Source organism: Camponotus vicinus, unplaced genomic scaffold (assembly GCF_025532165.1).
Source record: "Camponotus vicinus isolate PSW18456_S1 unplaced genomic scaffold, iyCamVici1.0 SCAF_7, whole genome shotgun sequence".
In the NCBI taxonomy this organism is placed as follows: Eukaryota; Metazoa; Arthropoda; class Insecta; order Hymenoptera; family Formicidae; genus Camponotus; species Camponotus vicinus.
This window is the reverse complement of record NW_028141979.1, coordinates 3545604-3567459: the sequence shown is the minus strand read 5'-3', so window position 1 is coordinate 3567459 and position 21856 is coordinate 3545604. Positions and strand designations below refer to the sequence as shown.

The 21856-nt window shown below is 33.9% G+C and overlaps 2 protein-coding genes and 1 long non-coding RNA gene across 5 annotated transcripts; 2 read left to right on the top strand and 1 right to left on the bottom strand.

Moving 5' to 3' along the window:
- Window positions 1-784: 784 nt before the first annotated feature.
- Window positions 785-5565, bottom strand: LOC145973994 (uncharacterized). Of its 2 annotated transcripts, none has more exons than XM_083103712.1 (5): window positions 4449-4614; window positions 3052-3379; window positions 2705-2977; window positions 2436-2618; window positions 785-2243 (listed from the first exon to the last, which is right to left on the bottom strand). In XM_083103712.1, exons 2-5 carry the CDS (start codon window positions 3350-3352, stop codon window positions 1873-1875), a joined length of 1128 nt encoding a protein of 375 aa, XP_082959838.1. In that variant the 5' UTR covers window positions 3353-3379; window positions 4449-4614; the 3' UTR covers window positions 785-1872. The 2 variants fall into 2 exon arrangements, with proteins under 2 accessions (XP_082959838.1, XP_082959837.1); XM_083103711.1 differs by lacking the exon at window positions 4449-4614 and adding an exon at window positions 5113-5565 and having other exon boundaries at window positions 787-2243.
- LOC145973997 (uncharacterized) lies at window positions 4967-8881 on the top strand. Of its 2 annotated transcripts, none has more exons than XR_014439602.1 (4): window positions 4967-5128; window positions 6747-6830; window positions 7670-7754; window positions 8744-8881. It is a non-coding gene; the product is annotated as an uncharacterized LOC145973997 (long non-coding RNA). The 2 variants fall into 2 exon arrangements; XR_014439601.1 differs by lacking the exon at window positions 4967-5128 and adding an exon at window positions 5735-5908.
- A 31-nt stretch (window positions 8882-8912) lies between these two features.
- LOC145973995 (uncharacterized) lies at window positions 8913-21839 on the top strand. The gene is made up of 7 exons (XM_083103713.1): window positions 8913-9059; window positions 13604-13769; window positions 15148-15248; window positions 17118-17197; window positions 18833-19105; window positions 19402-19536; window positions 20437-21839. Exons 2-7 carry the CDS (start codon window positions 13645-13647, stop codon window positions 20713-20715), a joined length of 993 nt encoding a protein of 330 aa, XP_082959839.1. The 5' UTR covers window positions 8913-9059; window positions 13604-13644; the 3' UTR covers window positions 20716-21839.
- Window positions 21840-21856: the final 17 nt, after the last annotated feature.

Sequence of the window (21856 nt, the reverse complement as noted above, 5' to 3'; positions counted from 1 at the left end):
TCTCTCTCTACATATAACTCCTCAATCTTCCCAGTGACGCATAATTGCACCTAACGGACCAATATTGCATTTTCTGTAAACATTTTTTTAACATGAGCTCTGTTGCACAAAACACTGGCTATATATAAATCGCGTACATAGCGAACAATTTTTATATCCATTTGCACGTATTGTGTATCATTCCCCATTATTTGATGATATAACGAGATGTACAAATAATTACAAAAAAAATGTAGAATATATATAATTCCCGTAATCTTGTAAATTAGCCTTCATCTTATCGCGCATTTTATTACATTATAGCAATACTTTTAAAATATTATAGATACACATAGCATCCAGTAAAACAGATTTAAATAAAACATATATATGACATATCCTCATTAGTGGAACTTATTTTCACACGTGTAATATTATAAAATTTCCCTTTTTATATTGTAAGTAATCTTCTTTTATAATTAAGAATGTTTATTCTTTTTCTCCTATTACTTTTATTCTTTTTCCCCTTATTACTTATATATTCTAAAATTTTGTGTGTGTATATACATATGTATGTATGTATGTATATATATATGTGTGTATGTATATATATACATATACATATGCACATACAAAATTTTAGAATATCCATAAATGTATTTTTTTAGCACAAAAATATACAGATTTAGGAAATGATCGAGATAATATATAAAGTGATATATATATATATATATATATAGGAGATAAATTCCAATAATATATATATGTCTTTATATTTATACCTATATACATCAATTATGAATTATCATAAACATACATTACAAGGAGTCATATAAGATAAATTTTTTATCCATATAAAAATTATAATTATAAGAATGTAATAAATGAGATATAAGATTATAATATAATATTATATATTGCTGTCTTAAGTAGAAAACTAATTATATATCAATGCATTTAATAATGTACCAAAAATGCGAAATGTGTCTTATATTGGACTGTAATGTTTAATATGTTACAATTATTTAATTTCAAATTTATTTTATATGTGATTTAATCGATAATATAATCAATTGTATTAGGGATTCAATCTTATAAAAGTAAAACTATGTTATTTGAATGAATACTCAAAACTTAAAATTAAGTAGGTTTATTTCAATCACCCTTGTATATGTTGCACAAAGGACAAGTCGAGTAATTGAAATATTGTGTACTTTACTTAGGATTATATCCATATTTTTATTTAATATTGCATTCAACATTTCTTAATATTTAAAGACTTCTTGTATTCTTTAAAAGTCACAGCAGATTTAATCATCCACACTACACTATACCAATGTGCATTGAAAATTGTACTATACATTAAGTGTAAGGATACAATATAAGCACTTTGACAATATATATTTTGCTATTACAAATTATGACGATAATAATGGATATTTAAAATTCGTCAAGATGCTCATATCATGTCTATTAAAATAACTTTATATATAGCAATTTTCAGTATGCATCAGTGCAGTATAGATGATCAAATTCGCTAAATATTAAACTCCATATACCTTATGTATGTTTGTATTCCTCGAAGAATGTATATACAAAAATATTGTTTGGTCAAAATTCTACTCTTCAAATCGCACCACTTTCCATAGCAATTATACAAGGATGACCAAGATAAAAAAACTATGTTACATTTCCTAATGTAAAAATAAAAGGATTATACAACTAAACTATTGCAACGAAATAATTTCTCTGCAAATCTATTCTGGAGATTTCTCTTATTAATGCAACATTAATCATAAGTCTAATTCTGGTTGTCAGTTTCAAATAAGTATTTTTGTATCCACTGGTCATCCCAGGAAAATCATAGCAAACTGAACAACAAAAGTTCATTGCTCAATTTGCTATGATTTTCTTGGGCGCATGGATACGACTATGTCTCAACAGTGAACTCTTATCGGTGAAAGACTTTTCACACTCGACACACTTGTACGTTCTGCCAGTGTGCGTGACCAAGTGTCTGCTAAGACCTGATGCATGACAGAATGCCTTTGGACAGAGCTGGCAATGGTGCAGCTGAATATCATTTGGATTCAACTTTTGATGCCGGCGCATATGCACTTTAAGTGCCTCCCGCTGTGTGAAGCTCTTCTCGCAGTGCTGACACTGGAAAGGTTTCTGACCAGAATGTGTCATTAAGTGGCGGAATAGAATCTCCTTTTGCGCAAAGGCACGATGACAGATGTTGCAGCCAAATGGTTTTTCGCCTGCAAGCAAAAATAGAAATAGCACACATATGCATTTCTATAATAACTTTAATAGATTTGGGCATGTATTTGTATATTTGTATGTTGTGCAAATATCTATATAACGATGAAATATTATTAGAATATAATTCTATCTAAAAAAAAATTAAAATTTTCTCAATAAGTGCAAAATTAATATAAAGCAATACTAACCTGTATGCGTACGTTCATGTCTCACCAGCGCAGATCTTGTCGGGAACCATTTTTCACACGCTTGACATGTAAAACCTCTTTGTGTAGAATGTACAGACTGATGACTCTTCAGCATTATTCTTCGGGTAAACGCTTTTGGACATTTTTCGCATTTAAACACCTTCAATTCTGGATTTGCATCAACTGTACGATACAATTTAGATGTTTATAACAATTTTAACTATTGCAATTTTTACTCTATTATAGGTAATTTTCTCAGTGTTTTTTACCTATTGTGTCACCCATAGGCTGCAGTTTTAATAACTCTCCTTGAGTGGAACTGTTGCTGGTAAGTTCCATCATGTAAACATTTTTGTGATCCGCGTTCGCGATCGCTTTCTGTACATCTTCCGCTTCATCCTCAGACTCTTGTTCCTGCTTGATACGCGTTGTTCTAATCGTGCATCGTGCTTTGGCCATTCGTTCCTCAGGAGGCACCAATGTAATGTTTTCTGGATCCTCCGAAACATTTTCTTCCATTTCCGGATTCTCGGAATTCATTCCTATATAATATTACACAATAATATATATAAATCAAATATTATTCTAAATTAATCTTCAGTATTCAGCAACATACCCAAGATATATCCACCGACAAGCTCCTCCTCTGTCACTTCGATTGGATCTCCATCCGCTTGGCTACTGTCACCTTTGGTCGAAACTAGATCAGCTAACAACTGTTTAACTTGTTTAGATTTGCCAGTAGTGGATTCCTTCGAATCATCCTTGCTGCTATCCTGGCTCTCACCTTTTTCGTCCTGTCCAGTCAATTGCTGTATTAACTTCATATGTTTTCTCAGCTTGGCATCTGCAGCCTGACATTTTTTTCTGAATTGGTAAGATTTTTCCAACTGATATTTGCATGGATGACATATCATGTTAGGCAGGCCATCCTGTTCGTAGACCTAAAAAATTAATATCAAAATGTTATCATTTTCTCTGTCATAATTATATTAAGATATATAATATATAGAACATTAATTTATAATTGACAGTATGTTATATTTAAATGTATCAATGTGTTAGTTAAAATTAATGTATTAGTTCTTATTTCTATAGTTTTTATTCCTAATATATTGAAAATATAATAGTAAATAATGTTAATAAAAGGGCATAGTGAGGAGAAATTAATATTTTAATTAACATCTCAATTTAAGGATCATTAAAATATATATATAATCGACCAAAACTAGCCAAAATTCTTATTTATTTATTAAAATTTACGACGTTTCGACCATATGGTTGTGATCCTTTTCAAGTATACACTGGAATAATGAAATTGATAATTAGATTTTTGATGGTTTGAATAAAACAGCAATAGACATGGATTGACTGTGAACTATTTGAGTACATACGGTTCAGATAAAAGAGTATAACAATGTAAATCTTAATTTTGTAAACTCCACGTATCACAAGATCATTAACGTCTTGCCACATTTGAAAAAGAGAGATAAAACGTTGTGTCAGTGCGACTTCGTCAAAAACTGAATATGTTAAATCAAAAAATAATAAACTACACGACGTTTATTATTTTGTCGTAGATGTTGTTTAAGCTATCCGTGTCCTTCTGTAGGTTGATTGAATTATTGAATTTTTTAATATAAAACATTTCAGCAATTTCTCTCTTTCGCACGTATTTCTCATTGTGTAAAGTGTTAAGATTTACATTGTTATATTCTTTTATCTGAACCGTATGTACTCAAATAGTTCAGTCAATTCATGTCTATTGCTGTTTTATTCAAACCGTCAAAAATCTAATTATCAATTTCATTATTCCAGTGTATACTTGAAAAGGACCACAACCATCGAAACGTCGTAATTTTTAATAAATAAATAAGAATTTTGGCTAGTTTTGATCGATTATATATATTTTTTAATGATCCTTTGATTATTCTACTAGCGATATTAAGATAATTTAAGAAAATCTCAATGTAATATTCATAAAAATTATAATTCAATATTTTTAATTATTACGTTTAATGTTTCAGATCGATTTTATGTATGAAAGTCCTTCAGACTGTTTCTGTTTCCTACATCCTATCGAGAGATCATCTTTTATAGGGGAACCGCGAAACATTAAACGAGACTTCCGAAAGAAGTCGCTCTCAATTATTACATCGCGAAGGGATTATCCCGAAACGAGACGCGCCGTATCCGGCGTACAAATATTACAGATCTCTATAAATCCGTAGGGTAAACGAACGAGCGAGAGTCGCAGTCTAGGTCTCTGCAATGGGACGCGTAAAGACGCGTACCTATCGCCACCAGCTCGTCGATAACTCGGTAAAGCCGGTAGTTGCTTCGCGCAACGTCATTTCACCGACGTGTATACGTGCTTCTCTCTCTCTCTCTCTTTCTCTCTCTCTCTCTTGTAGGTGTACGTACATCGCGAGTCTCCCACACGCTCGCGGGGACCCGGTATTTACGCGCGAACCTCGCCTCATTGAAGGACACGACACGCGCGGGCGGGGGAGGGTAGAGAGATAATGCGAAAGGACGCCGTGCGGTGCGCGCGGAGAGATAAACTAGATTCCTATTTTTCGATCAGCCGCCGATTATCATCGCCGATCGAATAATTAAACGACGCTCGGGATCCGGGATCCGGGAGCGATTCGCGATCACCGAAGCGTAAACCCACCTCGATGTTGACGCAGGCGAGTATACGCAACGGCAACGGCACGGTCTCGTCTTCGTAGATCGGCACCATCTCCTCCTCCTTGGCCAAGCACAGTCGGCACAGCTCGTTCACATGAATGATCACGTTGCTCGGGCTGTCGCCCTTTTTCCTGCTGTACGTTTTCATCGTCGCTTGTGCGGCCGAGCCTTTCCGGGCGAGCTCTGCTCCGGTTCGAGTTCCGCTCCTCCCGAGAAGATCTATCTGTTTAATTTCTCTCCGGCCCCCCTTTCTCTCTCTTTCTCCCTCGCTCCTCTCTATCTCTATCCTTATCTCTAATCTTCCTTTCGAATTTACGGCAAGTGCACGACGGAGCGTAATGTCGAAAACGCGACGGAGCTTTCCGTAAGAAGTTCGCGATCGCCAACGCCAACTCGCCGAGGCTCGGTCACTCACAACGGAATCTATAATGGCGGTCGTCCGTCAATGGCGGCGCTGTCGGCGAATTGGCAGCACTGCGCGTCCCCGACGTCGGCGGCGCCGCCATATTTGCTCCCGCGCGCGCAAGTCGGAGAGAGACGCGCGTATGCGGCGGGAGGGAGACGGAGCGAGCGACGACGACGGCGACGGGAGGGAGCGTAACGCGAGGGGGAGGGGGAGGCGAGCGGTGGGGCAAATGGCGGCGCGCGGTCCTCGTGCGCGCGGGAGTCGGTAAGGGCGATTGCGATTATTGATTTTCCATTCTTCCCAACGGCGGGAAATGCGAGCCTCGCTGACCTCACCCTTTTCGTCCGGCGCCGACTACGGGAATTCCTGCCCGGTAAGCGGCCCGCGTGCTTTTTTCCCTCCTTTTTTTGACGTTTCTTTGGCACGAGTCGAAACGGGCGGAAGGTGTATTCGCGGAAAATAAGATACGCGTACGTGTTATGATTCCGTTTCACGGGTTCTTCGATGTAACGTAAATATATCGACGGACCGTCGAGAGTTTAACACGTTTTCTCTCTCTCTCTCTCTCTCGTTTTCTCTCGCCGGTGAAATATTTCATTGCCGATATGCAGATCCGGGTCCTCTTCGTTATCGAGCTTTATATGAAAGTTAATTGTTTGTGTCGATTTTTTTTAATTGAGTTTCTATCGAAATAGACATTATTCGTTATTGCAGCAAAACGCACGTAAATATCGTAGATTGTAGCCGCGGCGCAAAATAGAATTTTATAGAAGTATAGATTGAAAAAGTAGAGCAAAAGGGAAGATTACAAGAGAGAAAGAGAAATGATAAATTTGTACATGGAGTATTTTTTTGTCGCATTGTTTTCTATGTTGAAATATCTCTGTGAAATATCTCTATTCGAAGATATTTTATTGGATTTTATCTATTTTTGAAACAGATGTTTGCAAAAAGTGCTTTGAAAGGGAAAGCAAATGTTTTATTTGGGATATATTCTTTAAAAATTGCTTATAAAATGTTTCATAAAAGATACATTCAATTCAATAATTGAACGTAATTTAAAAGTATCCTATTGAGAAACTGATAATTAAAATTTTATTTATGCAATTGACATATGGTTTCATCAACATAAAGTAATTGGGAAATTATATCGGTGTAATCAACTGAAGTAATTAAATTATTTTACGCTATGAAATTATATCGATGTGCAGGAAATGGCCACAGAAACATGGGCAACAGTGACATGCAGCACAACTGGTTGCACGGCTACAGGCGCCGATCTCTTTCCAAAGAGGGTAAGGCAGAGAACAAAGTCACACAATAGAATGCAACGATAACGTCGCAAGACAATAAATATCATGATTTCATTAGCAGCTTTCATATAATCGATATTATCGCAAGGGATAACATAATATTATACACACCATTTATAATAATATTGCCATGATAAGAAACATCATCGAAGGGACACACGCGAAATTATAAAGCTCCTATATCAATGGATGTGTTGGAGTTATTAAATTTATATTAAACTTAAACACTTGATCAATTTTGAAATTTGCTCCTGAGATAGTAAGTTCTCAAATAGAAACTAGGTTCAAACACTCCTTGCGAACACCTGTTCCGGAAGTGAAGCATTTGATAAAAATATTTTTGGCTACATTATGAAACACGAAAATGTTTCAACAAGCAATGTGTGGAAAATAACGTGATGAAAAAATATTTATCTCTGTATTTATTTTTACAGATTTTGAAGACTTCTTTAATTTTAAGAAATATTTTATTTTCAATATTAATAATTGAATAATTAATATATCTTTTAAAAGTAACATGGTTTGATCTGAAATACATATTTTGGAAACTCTTTTAATTATCAACTTACATTATATTTATAAATGTGTTAAAATTTAATTTAATATTTAATTATTATTAAATTTAATTTAATATTTTATTAATATTTAATATTTAATATAATTTTAGTTTTAATTTAGTTTTAATTTTAATTTAATTTTATGCTTAAATGGCTAATACTTCATAAAATTCGATTAAAACTCTACTTAATTAATGCTATTAATTTCCTCATAAACATAGATTATCTACCGATAGCATTATGATACTGATTGTAATTTTATAGGTGTCTATAGAAGCCGATTTAATAAACGTCGAATATTATAACAAAGTGAAAACGATGGAAATATTGCCTTGAAAAAATTGGGAAAGTAAAGTACAACATTAAAACACTTTAGTTTGATTTATTTTTATTTTCATTAGCGAGATAGATTACACAAAGCGTACGATTTACCGGCTGTGAACGTTGGCACGTCTTCAATTCATGGCGTAGAATTCTCGACAAGATTGCGCTAGATATTGCGAATACAGCTTATCGAATGTGGATAGACAATCGTTTGTTTTGTCCTATTGCTGAATTGCACAGGATAAGATAAAGAATGCTATCATTAGATATCGATCATTGAAAAATCTTTTGGAAAATAAGTACACATGAAGAAGATTAAATGTATAATAAGAGTTAATAATGCTTGTATGCAATGTTAATTAATTTAAAAAGTTAATCAGTAATGATAATTTCGAATAACAGAATCTATTTTCAAAATTTTTCTTTCTTTTTCCTTAATGTTTTCGGTATTCGGTGAATTTCTTGGTAATCGCTGGGAAAGTTTCGTTTATTTTCTTCCACCTCGCTTCCGAAAAGCCTCGCACTTTGTCGGTAAAATATTTTAATTGCGCATAAATTATGTAAATTGGCACAAATTTCTCATGTTACTTGCGAAATACTCATAAATGGCTCATATATAAGTGATTTACGTGACCCTTCTCTGCCAAGCTTCGAACTTGCATATTTTATGAGAACGCGATGCAAGAATACACAATATGATGCATAAATATTTGATATTTTTATAAAAATATCAAATAAAAAAGGATGAAAAGAGAGAGAAAATCTGAAAAATTGAAGATATCCGTTGACATGTATTAGCTGATTTTGTATAAAATTTATTTTGCAAAAATTCCAATAAAATTCAACGTCACGCAATCTACATGCGATTTTATATTGCGTCGTTTTCAGTTGAGTGTTTCGCGCAAAGAAATAAAAAAGAAAAGAAATATCCGATTTCTCGAGTGATATATTTTTACTAAAAATAAATCCCTACTCTCTTAATTACGCTATTGACAACGTATTTCTGCTTTTCAGATTCGTATAAATCGCGACGTGACTATTTGGAAACGAAATGCGGGAAAACGCAGACGAGGCTTTCTCGCGATTGCCAGGAAATCCGCCGAATACCACAAACATTAAAGAAAGAGAAAGAGAGGGAGAGCATCCTGAGTATCGAAAATAACCACGATGAGGGAAGAGGCAGGGAGCAGAACGAATTCGGCGGTTCCGGGTGAGGGAGGGGGCCGACGATGGTTGTCTTCTGCTGCTCTCCGGTGCTTTGGCTTTTCCGAGAGTCCAGTGTGTTTCGCTACCCGAGGAACCCGCGTTCTCCACGTATATCAGCGCGAAGGTAGGTGCCGCGTTCACACATGTTGCATCACTCGTTGTCATCGATGCATTCCGCGGTGGAAAAATCCAAGGAAATGGAAGATACAGAAGGTCAGATGGAATAAAAAACGAAGAAAAAGTGGAAAATGTGGAAGATATAGATGATCTGGGAGGAGTGTGAAAAATTGAGAAAGATAATATCGAGAATATGAATAGGAAAAAAAAAGGAATAAAAGGGAATCTATATAATAAAATATAAAAATTTGGAGAAAAATTAAGAAATGTAAAATAAAAACAAAGGAAATTAAAAAAGAAATATTTTAAATCTTTAGAAAAAATCGATAAGACTTTTAGATATTCTTTTCTATAGATTTTTCTTTTTCAAAAATTGATCAATCGCTGCCTTTTTATATAATTATTTAATTAAGCGACAAGATTTATATACTCAATTGCCACCTTGGCACTCAGCAGCCTAATTAAAAGTAGATCAAGTAATTAAGTTGTGATATTTATAAAGATTATTTACAGTAAAAAAGTCATTGAGTTGCAATAAAGGTAATATGTTTTATATCAACAGTAATTTATAATCAAAATAATTTGATTATAGATTCATACATGTAACTATAAACACTGCTAAAATTTCTTTGGAGAACTTTTAAATAAATTTTAAGCTTTGTGGATCGTACATTGTAAGTTTGCTTATAGATAAGTTTGCTTATAGATAAATTAATTAAAAAAACTAATTTTCATATGTATATTGCATTTTGGATATTTTTAATTATATTTATTCCTTTTATTTATGGTACATAAATCAGGTAGATAATGAGTAATTTAATTAAATAGAGTGCAAAGTGTCATGACAACGATATTTTACACTCTATTGTTGTATTAAATTAGAAATATGGGACGGTTTAGAACTGTGAGTCAATAAGTCAGGAATGTATTGCCTGAAAACGCAGATTGCCAAAAACGAAATGTCTCGAATAAGCTGTGATTTTTAGAATGAAGTGTTGATTGCAATTTGCATGACACGTTTTCGGCGCGCCGCCCTGTCTATTCGCAACATTCTGTAACTACCACAGATAAATCCGTTACAATTCGGACAGCCAAAAATTGTTATACGCGATGTTCGTATATTGTTGAAACAATGCACCAGAAATAGATGACACGTCGTGCGTCACATCGGTAAACAACGGAAAAATCATCACCCTCTTTTGATGCAATCGCGTCATGCGAAATTGTTACAATCATGTGTGTATCATGACTCTACAAAAAATAATAGAATTAAATTAATGGGTGTTCAATTATGAGTATATTACAGAATTTTCTTGCAGTGATTGACTTTAGAAAACATTTTTTTAACGATAACGATAAATTTTGATTAAATATTGGAGAATTAATATTACTATTTAATATATAGAGTTTTATAAAAATATTCTAGAAAAGTAAAATTTACTAGTTGCTTTAAAAGTTGCTGTTGTTTATTATTCACTTACGATGAATTAATATTTATAATTCTATAGTGATTTAGCTATTATTGAAAAATCCTTACATTGTCATATTTATTCGATGCAACAGACTAATGCAATATTATATTAATAATCACTTGTTGATTATATCCAATATTTGTTTTATTTAAAATAAAGGATAATCTTGAAGAATCAATTGTTTCGCGCGATATTTTTTATTTATGACACGCATGAATAAAAATTGAACTTCCGATGAAACCGCAATATCGTCTAAATATGCAGTTTAGAATAGATGTGAGTTATGTAAAAAGAGAAGAAGCCTCGAGAATTTCGAAAGATGCGAAAACAGTACCATGTACGTTTAGCTAATTATTGGATGATAGAATTCGACTCTAAATTTTTGACATTCTTACATATTTAGTCTGTAAAAAACAATTAGAAAAAACTGAATTATAATTATGACAAACTGGAATCAATCTTCATTGGAATTAACCTTCGTTCTATGTAAGCGAGCTTTTTAATTTTTATTTCACCTTGATATCAGTACTTTATATGACTCTAAAATAGTGAAAATATTTAAAGAAATTACTGGTAACAATTTCATCAAACAACAATATCGATATACGTGCTATTATGAAATCGATATGTATTCGATCATCGATCGATTTTTATTGTGACGTACGAGCTTTAATGTAATTCAATACGACCCGGAGGAGAGTGCGCGCTCCAAAGACCAGCTGGTAGCAGGAGGGAGAAGTAGAGATTTTGCGGACGATGTAGATATATTCGGAGGAATTTCTAGGCAAAAATAACCGTGGTATAGGCCACCGGTGGGTGCCCAGCAGGGACGTGTTAGTAAGAATTTGAGAGATTTTAGAGAGTTGAATAGATTCGCGACGAGATCAATTAAGCCAGAATATCAGAAAGTACTATCGAATCGCTAGAGGAGAGAAGAAAAGGTGGTCATATGTAATTATTCAATTTTTAGAGATTTTTAGACAGTCGTGACTAAAATATATAAATAATATACTTTATTCTATTAGAAACAAAAATTTTTCTAAAAGAATTTTTCAAGCAGCACTATTTAAGAATATTAGATAAAAAGGCAATAATAAAAAAATTGATAACAACAAATGTAACTATTTCGAAAATCAATTATAGTGGTCATTTATATAAATAAGTTTTATAATTACATGTAAAAATTTAACGATAAAGAGACAATAGCAAGAACAAGCATTTATAGGTAGATATAAATATGCTCAATATTATGAATAAAATAGTGCATACGCGAGATCAAAAAAAGAATCCATCAGAAATAGATCGCTGTAATTTCACAGAGAGAAGTGCTTAATTAATATTCACCAATATCATTTTATCTCTTCCGCTAGAAAGATTCAATTAAAAATACAGAGTATTTCAAATATCACACAAGTAAAATAAGTATATTTATACACTTCTAGAGTCTAATATAAGATGAAGTATCTGTTTATAAAAAAATTTCTAAAACCTCGATAAATTTAAACAGAAAACCTTGAGAAGAGATTTTGCGCATTGCATTGGATTTCGGAGCAATCCATATATATTTTCGAATACTTTCTTACACATCGTTGAATATATGCAAAATATTTACTACCAACAGATTACTTCATCTGCTGTAAATTGCATCTCCGAGTCTGCAAGTATTTTTCCCGGCTTTCGAAATATACACGCGCATTAAATCTTGCAACGATGCGCGAAGAGGGATGTAAAATGTTTCGAGAGAAATAACGCGGGGGTGATAAAGATGTCATTCGTGGGTCGATATATTTTTTTGCGGTCCATTATATGATGCAATAAGCGCAATAAACAGAAATCATCCGGCGATTTCGCATACGTATGTCAGTGAACTCGCGACTGTCTGATCGCTATTGAAATCACCAGACTTAATTGCTGCGACACTAATTTCAGAAATCATTAATAAATAAATATACTCACATCTTTTAAATTAAATTATAAGAAAATAAGGAAAACATATGTAAAGTATAAAATGTTTAAAATGTGCTTATTTTTTTAATATATCTACTAAGCATGCTACTTGATTTATGAAGAGAGATAGAAGAAAGGGATGTAACTTTAAATTTTTCTCTTTAAAAAAATACGAGAATAGTTAATCGCTGGTTTTTACATGAGGAAAATATCGATTATTTTTTTCCAATTAAATACATAATACTTTTTCATGTGCGTGCGCCCCTGCGCGAATTTCTTGGCACAAATCTTGGAAATAATATCTCGCGCTGTAGCTGTAGAATCCGTCTCTTCAGGGTGAGATCAAGTAAGCAAACATTTTCGAACGATCGTTGAACGATCTTCTCAAGATGACCCAATTTCCGAAATTGCGCTTGCTCTTCAGCCTCGCACGATTTGCCATCGATTTGGAACATGATACGCGTGACTCACGTGTCAAGGTAGAAATGTCGTCGTTCATCATGTCACGTAAATTTCTGTGATAATCGCATCACGGCAGATTGATGACCGTAATTTTTCACAAAACGAAAAATTGTTCCTGTTATTTATTGCCGAGCTTAATTTGCAGACGCATACGTAATCGTTATTAGTAAGGCAGATGTTTGCGCTGTAAGGTTCTATAGACACGCGATTCGATATAGTGGATTTTGGCAGAATTCGCGTGCAAATAGCGCGGCGATGGCAAATAAATGATAATTCGCGTGTGACATGCTTCAGAAAATAGCGTCATACAATAAATAATGTTATTTTCTCTGGCTTTATATAAACGAGATAAAAAAATATTTAGAACATCCTTTATCGTATTATTAGATCATAACACTTTTATTCTATCATTTAATATTGATTAAGAATTATTTTTACATGACGATTATAAAACTTGGAAATAAAATTATGTAAATTAGAATTAGGAAATAGAATTATATAAAATCAATATGTTTTCATCAATGTGTTTTCCTCTTGAAAATCTTATTTTATGAAAATAATTTTCAATTATCAGATTAATATTGTTGCAATTATAATTCTCAACATTTAAGAAATCTCTTAATATTTCTATATATTGCTCTCTCTTAAAAGAATATTTTTTATGTTGCAGTAATTAAAGAATAAATCTCTCTCGAGAGTAAGATATCAACCATGGCCACCCAAAAGGCAAGATTTGTGAACAAACAGTTCAATTCCCCCATTAATTTATATTCACCACAAGCGATACAGGAGACTCTAGATAAGCAGACTCAAGTTTTGGCTAACGGTGCAGTCGGGTAAGTCTTCTTTTCATGCGAAAATAATTTAAACTTATGATTATGCACATATATACACACATCTTTAGATTTAAAAAATCCTCTCTATTAATTCTAGTTCAAACGACTTCTCAATAATTTTCTAATGACAAATATATAAATTGTCACTCCTTAATATTATTTCAATTTTGTAATAAAAACATTTAAATATTATTATTTTAATATTATTTCAATTTAAATATTATTTCAACTACATCAATCAGCTTGATGAGGAAAAACATTGCACCGTCCTATTTATCCCGATAACATTCCTCAACCTAATTCAAGAGACAAGGAGCGGACAGTAACCTCGATGCAGCCTACGAATCTTCACGATTGAGACTTGAATGACTCATGATGCATGCTTTTACTGTCGAAACCGCCCGGTGAATCTAAAACTGGTCGACTTGATGCGACCACCTTGCGTCAATCATCGCGCATCAGCCTCCTCCGTCTTGCGGTCCACGTGTCTCGATCGCTCGGATCGGCGGCCGATGTCGGTCGCGCGACGACGCCGCGTGAATCAGCCGACGACGTCGATGCCGGTCGTGGTGTTGGTTATTTTCAGAGGGTCGAATCACCGGCGGCGGTTAGAAATAAACGGCCGGAGAGGCCGGACTCTTGATCGCCGTCCTGCGCAAAGCCCGACGGCTGCATCGCGTCTCTTCGTACTTGACTTAGTTTCGCGTTTGGTGAACCGCGAACGCGCCAGCTCGCCTCCGTCATCGTCATCGTCGTCAGCTATCCACGTCGCGTCGGGAACCCCGTCGAGATGATCGCCACGAGAAGGTGATGGTCATCGATTTTCACAAATTCTTAAGATTCGCAGAAAATGCATGAGAGACGCAGGGAATGCATCTCCTTTCGAATTTTCTCGAAAATTAATACATTTCTACTTTTCGCAAGTGATCTTATTCGACTTGGCAGCTCTTCAACTCGCGGTTCTATGTCTATTGGTTGTTGACAGCCAAAGACACTTCCATTCAATGTTAATGTTCGACTTTCGCCAATGATGCATGAAACAATAGGTGGTCTGAGTAAAAGCGAAGCAAAGGGCAGAAAAAAAACATTCTTCTTAGCTTTTATTACAAAAAAATTTTATATTTTGAAATATTTGCTTATAAATATGTTTTTTCATTCTATGTAAAATTTTAAAATTTTTTATTTTCAAATTAATATTTTAACATCTTTACATTCTCCATCTTTTTTCAAAGATATTGTGCTTCCTTTTATTTATATATAGTTACCTGTGAACATTTATTTTGGAAAATGAATGCAAAATTATTTAGAGAACTGAATATTTATGCAACATTTGAAATTATTAATAAGCCGAGCTTAAACATGATTTTTCTTCTTCCAGAATCGACTTCAATCAGTTAGCCAAGCCAGCGAACTTGCAGAATAGCGCGGTTCTACGTATGCTCGAAGAAGAAGAAACGAGGCAGCGCGGTGGTCAACCCGGTAAGTGAAGAAACATTTCTTAAAAAATAAAATTATGTATCCCTCGAAAATATATCCCTATAATTCAAGATTGTTTTAAAGTATTTTGATACTGAAATATTAAGTTCAAGTTTACATTTGCTTGTTTGAATAAATTTATAGGCTTCGTGATATACTAAGATCTATTGCATCATCGTAATAATTGTGATGACTCATAATAATGCAAATATCGCGAATATCGGCAACTCAATCACTGGCATCAGTTTCTTAAATTAATGCGGGTATGCAACACATTTTCAATTTAGCATGACATAGTCGTTACTCTTGTTATACCACACGCTTTGGCCGCGACTCAAAGACGTAAGTTCACCGGATTAGTAACACATTTTCGCAAAACACATGAGTCTCTCAGTGCGCAAACACCGAGTGTTATATTCGAGAAAGGCGTCCTTGTGGATACATCACATTAATTTCTTCCTGAAAATATCTAATTAGGAGAGAGAATTCATCATTGTCAAGCATGTTTTTGAGATTCTGATCAATCCGCGGGATCAAGAAACGCAATAATTTTATTGGCTGAATGACTGCCAAGAAAGAGAAACATTAATAAAAAATTAATGTTTGAAAACAAAAAAGCGTACATTTATTATAATATTATATTATATTTTATTATATTTGTTATCCTAACTCTAAAAAATTTCTTTTGTGACATATATAGCGTTTAAAAAGTAATATAGATTTTTGTTGAGATAAATCTGGATCTTTCGACTTATTGTAAGATTATTGAGACACATAGAGATCTCTCAGCCATTTTTTATGACACGACCCTCTTCTAGGGCACGGTCTGCGTGTCGCTAATCGGGCACAATGTCGATTCCCCCACTCTTTGGCCGGTCACCAGAAAAGCTCTAAAATCGGTAGCCAGCTAGTTTCCGCGATAATGAAAGATACAAGTGACTTCGCCATGGCGTTAGTAGTTGGCGGGTGTCCGTTTTGGCAGAGTCGCGTTCGTCTTCGCGATTCCGTGGTTAAACCAGAAAATTCCACCTGGGAATCGAATCGGTATGTGATGTATAAAATCCAGGCGAATTTTATTAGCTGCCAGGAAGTATATTCGCACACTTTAACGCGATTAACGATGCGCGACTCCCCATATGGGTGTCGCAATGGTCATCCGTTGCGACACACTCGCGGTGCGGTCCAATCGATGTCTAACATTAGGATTGTACGTCATTAAGTATTATTCCAGATAAAATAGTAAATGTTGACGGAAAAGTCATATAATAATATTGCTGCGATTATCGATGATCGTCGTGTAGTGCGATAAACGTTAGATCAAGTGCGTCGATAGGAATTGACGGCAGTTTATGGTAATGATATGATCATTATACATATGATAGATGAGTCATACACACAATGATTTTGAGAATAATGATCACATTTAAGTGAATATACTCGACATTAATAATTAATAATATTAGTGACAAATAAATGAGTTACGTAATTTTTCGTTATCGATTGAAATCGATTATGTTTTACAACATCTTAGAAATAATTTAGTAAAATTATAAAATAAAATTATCTTGGTATCGACAACGTATACTTAAAAGTAAACGTTGATGTCAGAGAGAATATATTCGAATATTTATATTAATCTACAAAGACGTCAGTATCTAAAAATATATATTATATTACCTCCGTTAATTCAAAAATCGTCCAAAATTAAAATGTAATTTTTTTCTATAAAAAATACTATTTAATTAATTACTTTTATTAAGTTAACTTATGAAAACAGTTATATGTTATAAAATATGTCGTAAAAACGGAGAAATTTAATAAAAATTAGAACGGGCTTTGGCTCTGCAAATTTCTATTATTATCGTTTCTTAGGTCTCAAACGAGTAGCTTGGCCACCGCCTCCAGAAGATCAAGACTTCGACTACGTGGAGCAAACTCCAATTCAAGCGAAGGTAAGAAGATAAATGATTAAATACTTGTTTACTTGTATATATTTCTTCCTTCTAGATATTCAAGTTTCTACGCATTTCGCGCTTTAATAAAGCGGTTATAAAAATTAATAAAAAACGATTAATATTAATTCTTAAATTTATTATCTTTTCTGTATATTGCAAAATTAACATATTTAAAGTAATAAAAAAATAAAGACGATAAAATATCAATTAAAAAATTAACTCTCTTGTTATAACATGCTATTGATAACAAAAATATATTCATAAAATCATTCTTAATACAATTTTCGCTGTCTTTTTTCTCATGTAACAACACATATTACACATTTCACACGAAGAAGACAAATATAATCGTGCAAATTATTTTAAAAACATCCGATAAGACACGGACACTTTATGAGAATGTTTATATGTTGTATGCATTTTTTTCATAATATTATTTATGTCCAATTAGTGCAATAGCTCCTCCTGCATCTTGCCATGCGTGTAGAGTGAATGCAACAATGTTTACGTGTTTCTTTTATGTACTGTTTACATTCGTTATCTGTGTGTATGCATATCAATCTTATTTTATTCGAGGCTGAGATGGAGAAAGCACTACATATATGTACATATAATATACAAAGTATGATTCTGAATTAAGGTAGCAAACTTGATAAAGTTGGAATTAATTTTAATTTTTAAAAAAATTGTTTAATATTGCAATAATTAGCTCCAAAATTGGAAATTTATTATAATATATTCATAAAATTAAACAAATTAAATTTTTTGCTAAATTTGTAATTAACATTATATAAATTATGAATATCTTTCATTAGTAGAGAAACTATATTGATATAAAGTGTTATTCTCCATCTTTGATTTTATTAATAAATTGGTGCACGCAGTGAATATCGATATCGTTAGAAAGATGAAAATATGAAAACATCCAACATAAACACAGCTGGATTACTCTTGAATACATGAATCACCATATCGTTATGATCGTTGAAGCAGGTCTACAGAATTATTTGCCGGAAGCCAAAAAGAGAAAAAATAAAATAAAATGGTTAAATCAGTGTATAATTGTTTTGATAAATCAAACAATACTTGGCTCGAGCGAATCGCGATCAAATTTTACAAGTTTTATTAATTTAAATAATCATTTCATAAACAATATATTTATAATTATATAATTATTAAAAATCATGCTTATATCTTATTGTTAAATCGATTAAACATATTTGCAAAAACAATATTTTCACTCTTAATTTTTATAAAATATCAATTTAATGCATTTTATATATTCAATTTAGTTATTTGAAAATATTTATAAAGAAATAATTAAATAAAATATAATAAATTCATATTTTTAGAGAACTTAAAATCTATAAATAAATTTATATTGTATTTTGAAATGAAAACAAAATGATAATAAAATCGATATAAAAATCGGCTTAAAAGTTAAAGTGGACAGTGAAGGATTTCAACATATGCTCTAAATCACCTGTAAATTACATTTCGGATATATATCGTCTCTCACAAATTCTTGTACAAAATAACGTACATTATTCCTCTCTTCATCGAGAAGAGACGTCAGATTAATTCGCGCGTTCGCTCGAGCCTGAACAGAATTATCTGTTTTCCTCCGGTAAGACCCGTGGATACGGTGATCTCGGCTCGTACCAGAGCAGTCCCACGTCAGGTCCATCACCCCAACCATCCTTGGTGATCGCACCGCAGAGCGCCGTCCCGTCATCCCCGTCACCGGTCAGTCCTGGCGGCACGCTTCTGCGACAACCATCGCACTTTCGACAGCAACAACAGACGAATCTCAAGAGCTGGGCGCCGGTGACACCCCCGGCGACTTCGCCGCTCCCGCATCAGCAACATCCTCCGCTTCCGAGTCAACAGACCCAGCCTTGGCAGGTAAGTGATGTTCGCATGGATGTGATTGACGTGGTCCTCCGCAATTTTGGAAGAGCTGGGAATAGTTTTCGGTAAGAGAAACTGTGCGATGACATTGCGAGCACTTGCATTGGATGTGACAAATAGAACATGTGCGCGAAATCATCAATTACGTGCAATTCGGATTCGGGGACGATGTGTCGTAAGAAAGATGTTTTTAGCGAAGATTTGCAAGGTACTTGCAACTGATACAGATATTTTTGCGTGGGTTTAATAGATGATAGAGCGCGACGAAACTTATCCTCTTTGCGTTTCAGCAACACTCCCAGGATCCCTACGACCGAACACCACAGAGGCAACAGAATCAACCCAGTTATCAATCATCTGTTCCTGCGGCGTTCGAGGCACCACCCTCCACTATCATTCTTCGTCCTGAGCCACCTATCTCGCAGGTGAGAATCTAGGGGGGGAGGGATCGAGAAGAATTTCATATTCGTGCCAAAAATAATATCTTCTAATAATTTTTTTAAAATACACATTTTTTAACTGTTTATTTCATTATTTTTTCATACAAACAATATTAATAATATATTTTCACGCAATTTAATACAATATTCGTATCCTATATTTTTCACACAAGTACTTATGCTTTGTGTAAAATGTAATGAAATAATATAAGTTATAATTAATTCAGTTATTTTTTTATATACATGAATCAGATATTTTGTATTACATTACGAAAATTCGGCAATGAACGTGTTGATAAACGTGGTCGATATTATGTTACACATCTCCTACACAACTTTAATCTTAAAATCTAAAAATAATGCAGTAATATTATACGCGCCTTCTCAAACAGTGAAAACAGAATACGAAAACACGAAAGCTTCGAATAAACGAGAGAAGTAAAGTACCGCGAGCTGTCAGATGAAGTGATATGATATAATATTTTTGCGGAAGCCTTAGACTGGCGAGCCTTTGGCAGCATATCAGCCGTTAAATATTTCGGGCGTTCTTAGCATCGATTACACATAGCTCGTCTAAAATTTATCTCTAAGAATATCTCGCATCTCTAGCTATTCCTATAATCCGAGTCGATTTCAAAGAAGAATAATGTTTTCCACATTACTAACAAAAATGTTATTCTTTTAGATATTTCCGCGAGATCTCTAGTATCTTATCCCAAGAATCGTGTTTTTAAAATAAATGAAGATGTAAAAATAAATATACTAAATCTTTTCCAATCGCGCGCACGCGAGAAATAATCTTCTTAAAAAAAAAAAAAATTTAATAACGTTATTTCATTTATTCAACATCTTCATTCTATCGATCAAGTCTCTCTTAATTTTCAGATACCAGCACCGGTGTATCAGGCCCAACCTGCAGCAACCAAGGCTCCGGCAACAGGCAACATGCGAGGAGATCTAAAGTGGCCACCAGCGACCGTAAAAGCCCAGGTCGAGGCAGAAAACCGAGCCAGGATAGATCTCGCAAAGGGCCCGGCTTTTAGGCCCCGTCGAGTGAACAAGGACTATAGCAGTTTCTTCGCACAACATGCTCTGAACAGTAACTATCCGGGCTACCGAGCACCGCCGGGTACCCAGTACTTCACACCGGCTTATCATCATTAGTAGATATTTCGTTTTAAACAACGAACACGAAGCATTGTCCTGAGTTTCTCGTCGAATGGGATCGAGTGTGCCGATTACAAGTGCTTTCAAAGTTACCGAGATGCTCAGGATCGCTGTTCGCCGATCTTCCAAGATCCCGAGAAATCAGGGAAGCGCACGAAGAACGATTTAAATTTTTAAAAAATTAAGCGTGAAAAATTACGATGTTGCTTTTTTTCATATTTGGGTCACAAATCTGCGCACAAGATACTGTGCTGTTGCTCTTTCAGAATGTGGCCCAGACACTAAAAAATCTCGCTTGTAATACTTCATGCGCTTCTCGGTTTTCGAGAAAAAAATTTCCAATCCGGTTTTCGAACTTGTACGAGTCTGTACATACAGAGACTGATTCTCGGTTTTCTTTCGTCTTTGTGAGGTAATAAGAGTTTCTGTATAGTAAATTAATAATTACTATACAAAAATCCAATTTGTATCTTACGGCATTCGGTTTATTATCCGGGCATCATCGTTCAGAGATTTCCAGACTCATATCACGTTTTCCTTTTTTCACCCGTAATCGAAAAAGAGTCTTTAAATGTATTTATATCCTTAACGAAAAATAATAGAAGATAATTTAAAAATGTTATTTTACATCTTTTCTCTTTTTTTTTCGTGCGGGATTGTTTTTATCTTTTTCCACAATTTAGAAATTTTTGCTTGCGTAAACGTGTCTCCAGTTTGGAAATTTCTGATCTGAATAAATTCAATGTTGTGATAGAATTAAAATGTTGCAAACAAGTTTATAAAACTAACGCTTGCCATAAGAATCAAAAAAGTGGCGGATCATAAACAATCGCTTAAATATTTCGAGTGATAGCGACAGAGATTGTACTTTTATTCCAAAGACAATATGACGATACGGAGAATATATAATAACGAACGTCACGAATATAGACAAATTTGCGAAATAAACGATCGAATAAAAACTATGCGAAAGGTAACGTATTAAGAAGTATCATCTATACTAAAGTGCGATACACTTTGTAATTTATCGCGATGGTCTGCCCGTTAACTAACCGACGAATAATTTTTAATAATGTAATATATCGATGTGAATAAATAAATATCAATTTATGCTAGATAAACGTGCCAATAACTACCA

Coding starts and splice junctions, on each gene's coding strand:
- LOC145973994 (XM_083103711.1), bottom strand. CDS start 5,277: ATGAAAACGTACAGCAGGAAAAAGGGCGACAGCCCGAGCAACGTGATC. Junction 2,978..3,051: donor TGTCGGTGGATATATCTTGG/GTATGTTGCTGA, acceptor AATATTATATAG/GAATGAATTCCGAGAATCCG. Junction 2,244..2,435: donor ACATGAACGTACGCATACAG/GTTAGTATTGCT, acceptor TTTTGCTTGCAG/GCGAAAAACCATTTGGCTGC.
- LOC145973995 (XM_083103713.1), top strand. CDS start 13,645: ATGGCCACCCAAAAGGCAAGATTTGTGAACAAACAGTTCAATTCCCCC. Junction 13,770..15,147: donor TTGGCTAACGGTGCAGTCGG/GTAAGTCTTCTT, acceptor TTCTTCTTCCAG/AATCGACTTCAATCAGTTAG. Junction 15,249..17,117: donor GCAGCGCGGTGGTCAACCCG/GTAAGTGAAGAA, acceptor ATCGTTTCTTAG/GTCTCAAACGAGTAGCTTGG.